Source organism: Coffea eugenioides, chromosome 6 (genome assembly GCF_003713205.1).
Source record: "Coffea eugenioides isolate CCC68of chromosome 6, Ceug_1.0, whole genome shotgun sequence".
NCBI lineage: Eukaryota > Viridiplantae > Streptophyta > Magnoliopsida > Gentianales > Rubiaceae > Coffea > Coffea eugenioides.
In genome coordinates, this window is record NC_040040.1 from 3,645,033 (window position 1) to 3,660,469 (window position 15,437).

Below are 15,437 nucleotides of genomic sequence, written 5' to 3' on the forward strand. Positions count from 1 at the left end.
TGATAGTGACCGACATATTTCTGCATAGAGAGATTGCATTTTTCGTCTCAAATGTTTTAATTTATAAGCACATTTAGTCCCATTAACTGATTATTACCAATTGCTATTGAAATTCGGTCATGTGCTGTTAAATATCGGCAATTATTTTTTTTAAAAAAAGAATTACAAAACTTGAAATAAATGTTGTTGCCAACAATTTATAATAAAAGAGGACTGATTAATTACTTGCAAGCTGATTGTGTGAATAATTAATATTTATTTCATAAATATAAAAATTCGACGGACAAGAGAAAATTTTGATTTTTAAAGGCTAATTATTCTCATGATCAGTATGAGTAATTAGTCATTTTTTATTGCACGTTATAGCAAGTAATATTTTATTAACTTTTAAAATTTTTGGCAAAAATTAATTACTAGCAGATGACCTTATTCAGGTAATAATTGGTAAAAAGTAGTCATTAGGATTAAATGTGCGTAAAAGATTGTAACATTTGGGACTACATTTGCTTTTATTCAAACTTTTAAGGGGCTAAAAACACTTGCACCTCATCTTACCATGAGCATCTTTCATTTCTTGTCGTAAGAATTACACTTTCATCTGTAGCAATCAATAGTTCATCGAGCCCGGAAAGCAATCGATGAAGTTCTGTCGTGTTTCAAGTCTGAAATTATTTGTCAAACTATTATTGTTGCCATCAGCTTTTGATGCTAAGAATGTACAAATGAGGAGGAAAATGTTATGCAAGATTTTTTAAATCTCGATTGTGATCCATAGGGTAGGGATAGTTGGCTGACGGGCAAAGGGGTAAGGTCGCTCCCACGGGGTAGCTCGCTCCTCCTCTTTAGGGTATGGCCACTTACTTGGCAACCAGGGTTCGAGTCCCGTGGCAACCAGGGTGTGGAGTGGGGCTTCCTCTCTTGGAGCGCAGGGGGATTAGTCGGACCCCGTAAGGATTGACCCGGACACCTCTGTATCGATAAAAAAAAAAAAAAAAGAAGCAGAGGGGTAAGGTCTGATTTGTGGTTTGTTGTGCCACATACACTAGCAGCTTCAAGTTGTTGAGTTGCGTCGATTGGACACTGTCGTTGAAAAGGCAAAAGAAACAAGCCTTTTAATCTTATAATAATAGTGAGTGGGGCGGATGCCAATATCATTTTCTCTCCTTTGAACTTTTATTGCTTGAGAAAGCTCTAATTATCAATAATGTCGATGGGGCAGGAAGGTTTCTTTCAACATAAAGTAGATCAGTGCAGGGTGACGGAGTCTATGAATATATATATATAAATCAATTATTGCTTAAATGATTAATGCTATTGCCTTTTCGTGCAATTATTGTCCAACTCAGATGAGTTGCTTGCAATCGATTTTTTTAGCCATTGATGCAATTATTGATAACGCATCCAATAAAAGACAGAAAAAAGCTGTTTAGAAAGCTAATTTTTTCTCCTTAACAAGAAAAAGGCTTTTATTTCTCTAATGAGGCGGCGTTGATAGAGTAACTAAAGTTAATGGATTCAAATTCCCTTTTATCCTGTCTCCGTTTCTTAAGTCTCGTCTCCCTCTTGCTAGAAATTTTTTTTTTTTTTTTTTAAAAAAAGGTTTTTATTTCCATCATTTCAGGGGGTGTTTCATGCAAGAGGCACCATGACATGAAATATGCATGATTTAGGCGATTATACAAAAAGCTACTCTGTTTTGTGCTTTTAGTGCATGGTGCCTTCGTTCAAGCAGAGGCTTCAAACTGCTGTTTTTCTGTCAAATGAGGATGCATTGGTTTGGTGCCATTTCATTTGACTGTGTTGTTTTCGGAGTATATTAACAAATAAATATTATCCAAACCGCCATTCATCAGATCTCCGTAGAGCGTAGACAAGCACTAAAAATCTCAGATTTGAATGATGGGATCCTCATGTGCGACATTGCTTTGCTCCCTGTGGTGTTTGGAAACGTGAATCAAATTATTGAGACTTTGTGCCTTTGGTTGACCAAAAGCTGTAGAGATTAAAGAAGATGCCAAAAGAAAAGCTTCCTTTAAATCTCAAAGACTCCTTTACGACCGGAGAAAGGGAGGATGATGATGTAGAATGGGCAAGATAAACTGAAAGCCACAGATCAAATTTGTTTCCCTTTTTGTTTTTGTTTGCTTTCTTGCGATTAATTGAATTGAAGCCTTGGATGTTTAGAACACATTTCTTTTTTTAATTTGTTTTGTTTTCCAGTATTTCTGAGTTAAAATTTAACGTCAATCTGTCGTGCATGTATCTCCACCCATATCCCTTGAAATAAGGATAACGCTCATCGCCTCCAAAATATCTCCATAAGCTTGTTAATCATTAACAGTTCTCCTTTTTGGGAATTCAATCGACTAGCCAATAATCATTGAGTTTTGGTCCAATGGTCAGGATGAGTCTTTCAGAATTCTCTTATGAATTAGATTACAAAAAAGTCTTGTACTTCCTACTTCCTTTGTTCAAAAAATTTAGAGAGAACTTTTTTTTTTATCCCTTTTTTCAAAAAAAGAGACTTACTTGAGAGACTTTCTTTGTTCAAAAAATCTGGAGAGTGGGGATCTATAGTTTGGCATTAGGAGAACATGACAATTAAGAGAACTTCTTTGAGAGAATTCCTTCGTTAAAAAAAAAAAATCCAGCCAGAGAGTAGAGATCTAATCTGGTAGTAGGAGAACACGACAATTGAAAGAAAATTCAGAAAGACTTCTTCCTTTGATCAAAAAATCCAAAGAGCGGAGATCTGGTCTGACAGTAGCAGAACGTGACAATTAAGAGAATTCCTTCGTTCAAAAATTCAAAAAAAATGGGGATTTGGTCTGGTAGTTCGTTTGAAAAATGGGGATCTGGTCTAACAAATGATAGAACATGCTAACAATTTAGGCAGTAGGAGAATATAACAAGCCTACTTAGGCATCCCCGAATCCGCATACAAGCCTAGTTTGGCAGTAGAAGAACATGACAATTTAGCGTACTCGGTGTGTATCACGTAACTACTACAGATACAATTTAATTGCAACGGATCTTCTGTCCCGCACCCTATACCACTTTCTGTCTCATTTTTTATTATATTATTATTTCTTTTATATAAAAATTCTTTTTTATTTCCTTAAGATCTAATAAACATCATTTTTTTTTGTTTTGTTTTAGGCATTAGGGGAATATAACAACGAGTGTACTACATAAAATTACAGGAATCACCCGTAAAATCTGACGGATGCGATCATTCGAGAAGGAGACACGACTGACAGACGTTCTTGAAGATGGTCGCAATGTCATTCCCATGTTAAATTCCTGCACGCTGGCCGCCCGCAGAATTGATGCGCTGCTGATTTTACAGCAACTTTGCCAGACTTGATGATCCCTTTGTACCTCTTTGTGGAATGCACATTTGAAACCACTACCATTTTCTTCCTACTTTACGGACCCAAGTTGTTGTTTTGGCTAAAGCCAAATATCACTGGAACAGAACCGATGAATGAATATTCAAATGCGGGCAAAACTCCGGAGAGTTGTTGTTTGGATTGATGCTTATTTATAAGATATTAGTTACATACTTGTATTATAAACACATTTTTTAATTAATTTTTTTATTTTTTTAATTACCATTTTATCTCGGATACATTAAATCATAAAATGTGCAACAGTAATGTCGATTAGCAGCATCACCAGTTTATAAGAGGATGATCTCTGGATTCGAACTTTGTAAGCCCGCATCCTCACATCCACAACCGGAATATGGATTCTGGTACCACTCCTGCTGACCTATGCTGCTACTATCAGTACTTACACCTCGCAAACGTGGCGCTTTACATTTTTATTCGCGCTCACGTAATAGTCCAATCTGTTATAACGAAATCCAGGCAAATGCCGAGCAGCCTATCCCTTTGTGGCTGTGATGATATATCATGGTTTGTGGTTGTATGATATAATTTGGGATAATTTCAGATACCTCCCTTGAGATTTTCAGCAATTATAGAGAGCTCCTCTCAAGTTTCAAAAATTACACTTATCTTTATCGCTTTTAAGATTTATGTAACAATATAGATCCAATAGCCTACATTTTTTTTCACAAATATCCTAAAATACACTTCTTCTAGAGAACAAGACAAAATTAAAAAAGGTTTTAATTTTCAACTTATTGTACGTGGCATACTCACTAAAGCAAACAAAATTGAGTGACTCCAACTCATTTTAAAATTCATTACTTGCTAATTCTTGTCTAATACAACTCACTGCCACCACTACCAATACTAAACCAAAAAGTACCCCATGTCCCTAAGAACATAATTCATCATTGCTGTACCACTCTTAGAAATAGAGACAAAATTTTACCTTCATAGTAAAACCACAATCAATAGGTAAATAAAAGAGAGAACTAATGAATTTTTTAATTGCTAGACTTTTTTTTGCTTAAAAGACATAATAGTCACTTCTTTATCTTCCAAATCTCAATTTCATTTTTTCCCCCATGCCACTGCTACCTTTTTCAGCTTCCCCTAGTTTGACAATAAAATCCACAGTTTGCACCTTATTAATTTGGTAACTTCAATTGGCTAACATTTATAAAGAGTAAAACTATTTTTTTTTTTTAAAAAAAGAGGGTCTAAAATTTTTATAGTAAAAAAGAGACAGGAGGACAAAAACGTACAGATAAATTTTGAAGATGATAAAAAATTAATAGTGGTTTGGTTGGTAACAATGGAATGCGGTATTTGATGGGAGGAAGAAACAATTGTAGGAGAAAAGAGAGAAGAGTATGAAAGAAGCATGGAGGGAGGAAGGAAGAGATGAAAATTAAAAATCGATGGAAATTGTTCTTTGAGATTATGAAATGGCAAGTAGAATAATAAGACGTATTTTTCAATTTTAAATGTCCCTTTATGAATTAACTATTAAGTGGAGAACATTTTAATCATTTGATTGGACCAAGGGAGGTCTATGCAATTATTAAAACATCGAGAAAATTGAGTAAAATTGTTAGAAACCTCAAGGGAGGTTTATGATATTATCCCTTTTAGTTTTTGTCACTCACCGTCACCGCTGAATCACCGTGACGAAGAATGTGCACCACAAATGGGACTACAAAAGTTGATGATAGTTTGTTTTGTTCCTCGCTTTCCCTGGATATCTTTTCGACTTTTTGGAAAGCGGCTTGCATGAATCAACTTTTTCATGCACGGACACTCAACCACGCCACACCGGAAATAGATTTTCCAGGTTTCCTGTTCGAGTCAAAAGTTCAATCAAGAGGAGTCCACCGTATGGAGACAGACGAAATACACGCAAAAAAGACTCGGAAGGTAGTAAAATCATTTTTGCTGGATAGGATTGTGTTTCCGCCTTGGCACAAAACAATCCACCCGATGGAGTCATTCCAAAAGGGCTCTAAATTTATTCCTGGTCGGTGCGTTTCCCACTCTCGCACTCGCATATTACTCTTTATGTATGTACTCAGATACGATACGAGATGATTCCGCACTCATATCAAAACCAGGAAGTAGATGATGTTCTTGCAACATAAACTCGGAACCGTTTATGCATGTACACCAACACAGCATGCCAAACATGATTGGGTACGAGGCATCTATAGTACACTCCCAGCAGCACGCGTTACACATCTAATGTTGTTAACGATGGATTCGTCTGGGATCGGTGGTGCGTTGCCAATGCAGGAAGCACAAAGAAAAAGAAACTGCAATGCCACGTACTGCCTCTACGTATCCTCTCTAAAGAAACTAGGCTTATGGGTTTTTTTTTTTTTAAAAAAAAAAAACAGTTCAGATGCGACTTACTGCTCATCATTGCCTGCAGATATTAGAAATTGAAGCATAAACAATGTCGACGTAGAACTCATTCTATATAGTTCTGAAAAATTTACGGCCACTTCTTTTGCCATTTGATCACAGCTGGTACATAATGCATCTTATTCTAAAAAAGACCACAACGAATCTCAGATTGTAAATCCTGAAAAAAAAAAAAAAGCAATTTTGACATTTAAGAATTTCACTCGATGCTTACCAGATTGTATTAAATTCAATCAAGAACCAATTTGGTCATCACACATCAGCTATGATCCTTGCTGCAATGATTCATAAACATAGTAGATTAAAAACATGTCACATCGTAACACAGGCTTCCACAATGCCTAAATGAGTAAAATAAAGAAACTAAACCAATCATTTCCCATCTCCGAATGAACTTCCACTCACTAAAGCACTAAAGCAACTCCACAGAATCAGTTAAGCAGCCAATAAAGTAAATGGAACAGACCGGGCAACTAAGTGTAACATTTTTGCCCTTTATATAGTTACCTGAGGCAAGTTCAAACAATAGGCAAGTTTCATAAGTTTATGCTACTCCCCCACACTTAGCTTCCATGATATTGAAGCAGAATTTACAGAATTGCACTAGGTGGCATCAATTGATTTAGAGGATCGCGATAATATATAGAACAACTTAGCTACATTTCAGGACCTCCTTTTGAAGCAACACAATAGCTGAGTAGGGAAGATGGAAACAAAAGGACTTGCTGCAAAGGATATAATTTACAAGCTATTTAACAGGGCGAAGCCCTTTGCTGCTGTAATTTTTTTGCAATTTGGGCTTTCAGGAATGGATATCCTCTCAAAAGTTGCACTCAATGAAGGGATGAGCAATTATGTATTTGTGGTCTACCGCCATGCCATTGCCACGGCTCTTATTGCCCCTTTTGCCATCATACTGGACAAGTCTCTTTCTCTCTCTATCTGCTTGTGAATCCTGCCTTTATTTATGTATAAGCCACTACATGCCTCTAGTTTTATGTCCATGATCAACTACTCCAGTAATAAAATGTACATATCAAATAGCTGAACATACTTTTCAACAGGAAAATAAGGCCGAAGATGAGACTCTCAATATTTGCAAAGATCCTGGTTCTCAGCCTACTCGAGTAAGTCTCGAATCAGATCCTGTTTTCTCAGTATCAATTGTAGAATACTTACTAATGACTTTTATATGGCTCCAATTAACAGACCAGTTATAGACCAGAATCTCTACTTTTTGGGCATGAAATACACCACAGCGACCTTTGCTGCAGCCATGTGCAACATTCTTCCTGCCATAACCTTTCTGATGGCCTGGATCTTCAGGTGAATAATACAGCATTCTTCCAACTTCAATCGGAAACTGTAAAGCTCAAAGTTCATAACAAATAAAGTCTTACATGCATATGTAAACAAGAATGCTAGATGCACATACATGCACACGCAACCGTAAAAGCAAGTAATAACTTTCTTGTAATAAGATAAGTGTTGAATAAGCTCTAAAGTACATTTATGCTAGGCTTGAGAAGGTGAAATTAAAGAGCATTAACAGCCAAGCAAAGATAGTTGGCACTGTTGCCACCGTTGGAGGTGCCATGCTCATGACACTACTTAGAGGACCAGTTATTAAGCTGCCCTGGACAAAAGGAACCACCAGTCCTGAACATCAAAGTGGTGGTATAAATCTTCAAAATTCAATCAAGGGCGGACTCTTTATCACAATTGGATGTTTCGGTTGGTCTTGCTTCATGGTTTTACAAGTAAGAAATGACATGATACAATGTATACAAGAAATTTGTAGTATATCATGATAAGCCAATTTCTTTCCTCTACATTTCTAGGCAATTACACTTCGGGCATATCCAGCTGAGCTCTCTCTCACTGCTTGGATATGCCTACTGGGAACAGCTGAAGGAGCCATACTGGCACTAATAATGGAGAGGGGAAAGGCTGCAGTGTGGTCCATAAACTGGGATACTAAATTTCTTGCAGCTTTATACAGCGTAAGAAAAACATGGCCAAAACAAGCACAAGCCCTTTACTTTTTGGAAAGTGATCGTGTTATACATGTTTATTACCAGTTCCCCTGCAAAAGTGTTACTATTAACTCCAGTTCTTGCATTCCTCCATCCGCATCATTGAGGTTCTAGTAATTCCATTCTCAAAATGTCAGCATATTGGAACCAAACCAGAAGATGTTTTATTGTAACAGGAACCATTGAAAATACAAATGATGAACAAAAAAAATTAAGGAATTGGTCATAAAAGATAAGAAAAGAAAGCTCAGTATCACCAAAAGAGTATATTTGCTATTATAAAACCACTTTGTTCACATTATATGCAACCACTACATAGATGTTTTATGTGCGTAATCAGCTGAGTTTGCATTTCAACCATATGCAGGGTGTTTTCTGCTCTGGACTTGCTTATTATATCCAAGGAGTAGTCATGAAACAAAGAGGCCCTGTTTTTGTGACAGCTTTTAGTCCTTTGAACATGGTTATTGTGGCTGTCTTAAGCTCTTTCATTCTGCATGAGCTAATGGATCTGGGAAGGTAACAATTTACCATCTCACCCGCAAGGAATAACTATGGCTACACAGACACATAGCTAACATCATATTTTGCAGGGTGCTTGGAGCCATTACCATAGTTGTTGGCCTTTATCTTGTTGTATGGGGTAAAAGAAAGGACTATGATTGCCCGTCTATTGAAGGACTTCCAACAGACATTCAAATGATGAGTGCAGATACCAAGTGCAAGGAAAACAATAATCATGAGGTTGTCAACATTAATTCATCCAAAGAAGGAGCTGTCACTGGAGATGAAGTATAATGACAATGGTTCTCAGATTCTATATAGTCATTCTGAAAGTTGCTTTAACTCCATGTGAAACAGTAGACTTCTTTTCTGTACCCCCTGTTCATGATGACTCCAGGGAAAGGTAGAGTATATTCTAATTGTAATGCGACTAAAGCCAGTCTAACATAATGACGGCATATGTGGTGTAGAGTCACTTGACCACTGCAATGTTTTTTAATGTCAATTATCATAAGACATTTACCCCAGATAAGGATATGTGGGTGAGTAATTGACATGTTATATTTCTTGACAAGCATGCATTTGAGGACACCAGTCAGCTTGTGGAATTGTGAACACTCTACATGCTGACAGAACTTGGCATCTAACAATTTTATCCAAGACCATGGCAATTGGGTACTTGAAAATGTGGTATTTGTCCCAGCTTTGTTCTTCAATACCTAGATATGTACCCTAAACATCAACCTCTCTTGTAACATATTTTGAGGAGAAATAGATGTTGAAACTCATAAGAGGGACAAGAAAACATCAAGAAAGGTCACATCAGGAGCTATAGAAACTGTTTACTTTGGCAGGCATAGAACCGCCGATGTAACAGCCCTGCCTATTGAATAATTGAAATCATACCACTTTTTGAGACTTATTCTGAAATAATCTGAATTAATACACCCACCTCATCTTAATTGAGCAGCCAGATCTTAAATACATATGCTAATATCCAAGTTCCAATAGAAAAACTACTGGCCATGTGCGCTTAATTCCTGCCAAACTCTAATGAAGCAGGCTAAGGCAATATAGACCAAAACCACATCAATTTGAGGAGAATCAATCAGTTAAAGCATTTCCAACGTTTGCAATTCAAACAACAATTCTTTTCCCACTACATGTTGTGGGCTAAATAGATTCTTGTGAATTTCAAGTCCAACGCCCAGCATAAAATAGAAAGTAAATAATGTATCCTACACAATGAAAAAATAACAAGTGTATTCTTCCTCATCAAAAGTCAAGATTTAGACATGTCATCATTTTGCCTCTGCAGGACTTTCATTTTTTCCAACTAATGCCCAGTTCATTTGGAATAATGCTATCAAGTTACTGCATTAGATTGAAATCGCATGAAACCCACTTCTTGCAAGTGTGGACACTATGCAACAATGAAACCAGACACTATACTGTACATTTTGTACAAATGTTACAATCCGTTCCATAAGTTTCCTTCAGCATAATTCATCCTATTACAAACAATCAGTTCTATTTTCTGTACTTTCAGTTTATCATCCCGCAAGGCACCTTGTCTATCACCATGAGAATCTACATAATTTTAGCCACTAATAAATTTATGAAGAGCTCTAACTTCAATTCAGTAACAAAATCTCCACAAGCTAGAGGACAAACATAATAACATCTTACACTAATTTTGCCCACTTCAAGATAGTTGTTTTCCTTCCTCTTTTCCGTATATTCTCTGAAGTTCACGTGTTGCAGCTACAAATGATTCTGAAGATAAGGAAATAAAATCAACACGCAACTCATAAGAACATGAGAAAGGCCATGGAATGAACCATAATAATAAGTAAAAAATAATGCATCACCTTTCCAAAGACGAAAGGATTTTTGGTTGATGGGTGACCCAGTAATTGTCTGAATTACATCAAACAACAGATTTTGTGGAGTATTCCTCAACTCTTGAACAATCCCATAAACTGTCTTGCCATTCTCAAAGTATATGTGATTGTTTGGATGTTTAGTTTTAGATCCAGCATGACGCTCAAACTCGTAGGCATTAATCGCCTACAAAACAACATCATAGGTACTTGTAGCAATAAAAGCAGTTACATAATCATGCAAGAATTTAGAAGTTTTGTAGTTTCACTGACCTTGGTATGATTACATGTCTCACAACCACATAGATAACCAGAACCTTTTATGGTGCCCCTAAGTTCTTTCTGTCACGCAATATAAAATGTATAAGTGTCAGAAAAGCCAATTTCAAGCTGAAGTAATGGCGATCAAAGCTTACCTCTCGTGACCACGCAATATACTTCACGGGTACTCCATCTAGTATACCAGTTGACAGCAAACTTCGAACATTAGAAGGGAAATTATTTGGAGGAGGTTTTTTAATTACTTTATGTTCCTCTTTTTTCCTTGAAACAATTTCTTTACTAGTAACTATTTCAGTGGCTTGTGCAAGTGCATCAGCATTCGACTCAACTGACACCTTTCCTTTCACTGTTTCAGATTTTAGAACTGAAGATTGACCCATTAGTAAGTCATAACTGCATATGAGCCTTTCAGAAGCACTCAAATTATCATCATCAGAAATTCCACCAAAAGATATGATCTTACTTTCTCCCTTACCACAATGGTGGGCCAATGACAAATTATTGTCATCAATTGTGTTGTAGCTTTTAGACCCTGACATATGATGATCTTCAGTATTGTTGTAAGAGTGATCTATACATGCAGCTATTTGAGCTTCTTTATCAAAAAGTTGCCCTGTATGGGCAATATTACTAGCATCCATGCTGAAAGGCAGCTCAATTGATTCAACAGCACCATTCATGTTTAAGGAATGACTCACTGCTCCTTCATTTATACCGAAATTTTGGAAACTTAGTGCTCCTGTGTTTTTTCCATCTTTATCTAGAGATGTATTGAGTGATATACTACCATTTTCCTTGTATGCAGGACCTATTGAAGTCCCATCACAGCCATGATGGTTGCCAGGTTGATCCACTGATACGAAATCGTTATCCTCCCTCATGAAGGAAGTTCCAATAGACATCACATTTTTATCTGCTCTACTGAAAGAAAGTCCCATAGAAACAGAATTATCATCTGTGTTAACAAACGCATGAGGCACTGACACATAACCGCTGTCCTCTGTGTCATATGTGTGGCCAAATGAAGGGATGAGATTTTCTGTATCCTTGACTTGGCTGACTTTAACTTTTCTGATACCCCCATAGTTAAGACCTGTCTTAGGATCTTCCAGGGAATTAGATATTGATAAACCAAATGAGAAATCACTTTCAACACAATCCTCAATAACCTTTCGTTTCATACTTATACTTCCCAAGTCAACTGATGGAACATTTCTCTGACCAAAGTTGATAGTCCTTGCAGTCTCAGGGTCAAAAAGCCTTTGTGTGAATTGGTTTGCAACTGAATGGAAAGTGGAAGAATGTCCCCAATGAGAAACATTTGAATTTAGAAAACCAGAGAATGAATTGGAATTTGGAGCTTCAACTGCTTGCTTTTTATTAGGGAACAACTCTGCCTCAGCACTTTCCATAAGCCATTGATGAGAATTTGTTGGCTCAGTTCTTGATGAAGTATTGTAAGCCATCTTGGAATGAATCTGATCTCAAGGATTTTGCTACTTAAAGGCCCAAATTCTGGAAATAGTACTGTTAAGTACAAAATGTAGCTAACTACTTATGATTTTTCCACGAGCCATGATCCCAAAATCCCGGAACTGAAGAGCAAATCAGGTGGAGTATGCTTAGTACTTTCATTCAAAATTTAAAAGATATGACCTCGTGTAAAGGAAAACAGAAATTGCATTCAAAAGCAACAAGTCACAACAATATTTTGAGTCAACAGACAGACTCCACTTTAGACTAACTTAGCTTCAAGAGTGTTCTGACCATAGGAGTAAACTCATCTGGAAAAAGCAGTATAAGATCAAAAGTGCTCTCCCCAAAAGCACCAACCTTCCATTTAATCCTGAGTACTGCATTTTATGCCTCCATAAATTTCTATCAGAAGTTCAAATTTCTACATTGCAGGTTTTTGGAAGTTGAAGACTGAACGGAAATGAATTACTCGGATCTTATGCTCTAATCTGTTTACAAAATTTTCCAAAACCATTCTATATACGTTCAAAAGATTACCCAGTCCCCGTTCCCCAGTTTAGAGAAAACGAAAGCGCATCACCCAGCTCTAAGTAGTCAGAGAAACACTTAACCATTCAAAAAATCTTTCACTATCTAACTGAATAATTAGTCAAGTTTGATCAGCAATTTACACAAAGCAATAACTCTATCTACCTAAAAGCTGCAACTTCTTTCAAAATCAGTTAGAAGGCAAATAACAACCAGAAAGACGAATAAAAGACCAGCGTGGATTCCTTTAATATTCTGAAACAAACTGATTAAATCCAAAACACTCAGATATCTTTCATTATTTTTTTTTCTTAGGTAACTAAAAAGGTTTATTAAATATCTGGGAATACTCACAAGCAACAAAAGCGGCACAGTGAGGTACATTACGAGCTACATCATTTAACAATCAGCAAACAAACGCGAACCAACACTATCAGAGCAAAAACTCTACTTAATACGAATATTCCAAAATTTCAATCAAGAGAAAACTCCCAACTGGCAAGGATATCTTCAATCTAACTATAGTACTTTGGCCACATAGCGGAAGTCGTGCAGGTAACACTCTGAGAAACCTTCATATGGAACCAATTGACCTACAATGTCATCATCAATTACTGACGGAATCACAATCCTCTTATTCTCTCCAATAGAACTCTAGGCCACAGCACAGGCACTTGCCATAACAAATAACGGATTCATACTAGTACTACTTTTCACTATCTTCAAGTAAATAACCTCAAGATGAGTTCAAAAAAATTCTCTGTTAACACAATAATAAATCCCAATCGAAGTCCGTCACCATTTTTAAGTAGCTATATCGTCAAGATTATTGGTTCATTCTGGTAATTGAACAAATAAAACAGCCAAAAGAAAACCGTAAAATACGAGAATGACATTCGATTTTTTAATAGCTAAGTAAAATTGAGACTAAAATAATTCAGAAGAGCTACTTACTTTCACAAGGACACTAAAATTCATTCCTCTACATTTTCCCTCTCAGCTGGAATACTAGAGACTAGATATACTGGCTTCAGCTAAGCTCTCTTGAACTATAAATCAATTACGATTTTCCTGTCCAGAAAATAATCAAAATGCTCTCGCAAAGACAAAGAGTGATCATAGTGATAGCATAGTGTAAAAGTAACACTCAACAAGAAACGAATACTCGAGATTGCACAAAAAGTAATGACAAGAACGATATATATATTTGAATACGAACCTGCGGTTGTAGGAGAAAGAAAGATGACAGTAGTAGTTGTCAACGAAATCAACAACTTCTCCGGCTACGAACACGGAACCGGCGAAGTAGGATATCGGCGAGATCTAAGTCATCAGAGCTTGTCATGAACCTGGGGAATGGCGCTGATAATGTGGTGCAGTCGGTCAGCGGAATCGGTGAGTGAGACTTGGATTTTCTCGGTAGACGTGGGGAAAGAACGATTTATCTGGTCCGTTCAATGGACTGTTATGTTATGAGCTCGTCGGGATCAAGAATCAAGCCGCTTCCATGGGAAGATCTTGGATGCACCAGATTATAGCCCGGGGGCTGGGACCTGTGGGACGTGGCTTTTTGAAAGAGCGGGTATGATGTAATCCGAAGTGGGCCCACATTATAAGAGAATTTGCCTTCCAGGCTGACCCACATGGGATGTGAAAATACATTGTCCATCCTTAGTGTTTGGAGGATGGCCCAATTCCATCACTATTGTTTTCCACAAACACATTTGGTCCTTTATATTTCAAGTTTTGACCAATCAAGGACAATTGACAATTAATCTATGAATTTCGTTTGAATTTAACATTTAATGGGTCAAGTATGACCATATGCAGAGTGTGAGAGGCACATTTGTGAGTCAAAAAAGTCAAGCTGTGACAAAAGCTAGCAGACTCATTTCTTACCCTCCATATTGAGCTAATTATTAAGCAAAAGGAACGGCCATAATTTGGGATTGGCCTATTGTTGAATCCCTATTTTTAAAGAGAAATTATGCTTTTAGATTCTTGAAATAAAGCCAATCAACGGTCAATCTACACCATTACTTACTTCGTTTTATGCTTTTAACTCTTTGATTTGATGTGGTTTTTGCTTGAATTTGCACCAATTTGTTTCTGATTTTTGCTAGGGTCCACGAAACAGAGGGGGGGGGGGTCATGATTAAGAGCCGAAAGTTAAAAATGGGTAGAGACAAGTGAAAAAAAAGGCGAAGAAAAATGAGTTTGCTGGTTTTTGTCGTCGCTAGAATCTTTTGATTTATATGTGTATCTCTCATGCACTTTATTTGATCATAAATAACTAATTAAATCAAAATTAAGAGACCAATGTCAATTGTCCTTAATTGGTCAAAAATTAAAATTTAAGGAATGAAATGTGTTTGTAATGAAACAATAGAGGGATGAGATTAGTTCATCCCCCAAACAATAGGGATGAAAAAGGTATTTTCATTTTCTCACATGGTATTGCATAACTTTAATTTCTCTCTCTCTCTCCTTTTCGTTTTTTTTTTTTCTGAAGTTTTGTTTTCGTACTTATTGTCGACGAGTAAATGTCAGCTTCAAGATTTTCATTTTGGTAACCAGGCTATCTTTTTTCAATGAAATACTTCCACTACCTCCACAATAAGTCATCTGTGAGACTTCAACATGTTTCAGGCCTGAGGTCAATTACAAGACTAGTAATGCAACGTGTAATCCTAAACAGATCATATTGGGCCTCGAAAGTGGACTTCCAGTTTGAGTTTTTAACCTGCCAAACTTGTCCCAATTCAGATAGTACATTCTCTGTCTTAGGATCCAACGGTTAGCAAATATCTATTCCTTAATGAGCTAGAAATGTAGTAACTTTACCTATATTATCTCACTCTACTTTAATTTAAAGGGAGGTTCAACTGGACCTATAGAAAATCGATAGTACT

General features: G+C 36.7%; 2 protein-coding genes across 7 annotated transcripts; one reads left to right on the forward strand and one right to left on the reverse strand.

The window, feature by feature from the left end:
• Positions 1-6,186: 6,186 nt before the first annotated feature.
• On the forward strand, positions 6,187-9,507 carry LOC113774918 (WAT1-related protein At2g37460). The gene is made up of 7 exons (XM_027319577.1): positions 6,187-6,740; positions 6,881-6,943; positions 7,026-7,142; positions 7,336-7,576; positions 7,658-7,819; positions 8,220-8,371; positions 8,446-9,507. The coding sequence occupies exons 1-7, from the start codon at positions 6,523-6,525 to the stop codon at positions 8,648-8,650; spliced, it is 1,158 nt and encodes a 385-aa protein (XP_027175378.1). The 5' UTR covers positions 6,187-6,522; the 3' UTR covers positions 8,651-9,507.
• On the reverse strand, positions 7,063-13,935 carry LOC113774917. Of its 6 annotated transcripts, none has more exons than XM_027319576.1 (6): positions 13,745-13,935; positions 10,656-12,116; positions 10,513-10,581; positions 10,228-10,426; positions 10,046-10,132; positions 7,063-7,166 (listed from the first exon to the last, which is right to left on the reverse strand). In XM_027319576.1, the coding sequence occupies exons 2-5, from the start codon at positions 11,985-11,987 to the stop codon at positions 10,062-10,064; spliced, it is 1,671 nt and encodes a 556-aa protein (XP_027175377.1). In that variant the 5' UTR covers positions 11,988-12,116; positions 13,745-13,935; the 3' UTR covers positions 7,063-7,166; positions 10,046-10,061. The 6 variants fall into 6 exon arrangements, with proteins under 6 accessions (XP_027175377.1, XP_027175375.1, XP_027175376.1 ...); XM_027319574.1 differs by having other exon boundaries at positions 7,063-7,179; XM_027319575.1 differs by lacking the exon at positions 7,063-7,166 and adding an exon at positions 9,783-9,946.
• Positions 13,936-15,437: the final 1,502 nt, after the last annotated feature.

Bases quoted from the DNA above. Each gene is read 5' to 3' on its own strand.
- LOC113774918 (XM_027319577.1), top strand. From the start codon at position 6,523: ATGGAAACAAAAGGACTTGCTGCAAAGGATATAATTTACAAGCTATTT. The intron at 7,143-7,335 runs GTGAATAATACA...CATTTATGCTAG, and splicing joins CTGATGGCCTGGATCTTCAG to GCTTGAGAAGGTGAAATTAA. The intron at 7,820-8,219 runs GTAAGAAAAACA...AACCATATGCAG, and splicing joins TTCTTGCAGCTTTATACAGC to GGTGTTTTCTGCTCTGGACT.
- LOC113774917 (XM_027319576.1), bottom strand. From the start codon at position 11,987: ATGGCTTACAATACTTCATCAAGAACTGAGCCAACAAATTCTCATCAA. The intron at 10,582-10,655 runs GTAAGCTTTGAT...ATTGCGTGACAG, and splicing joins ATATTGCGTGGTCACGAGAG to AAAGAACTTAGGGGCACCAT. The intron at 10,133-10,227 runs GTGATGCATTAT...CCTTATCTTCAG, and splicing joins ATCCTTTCGTCTTTGGAAAG to AATCATTTGTAGCTGCAACA.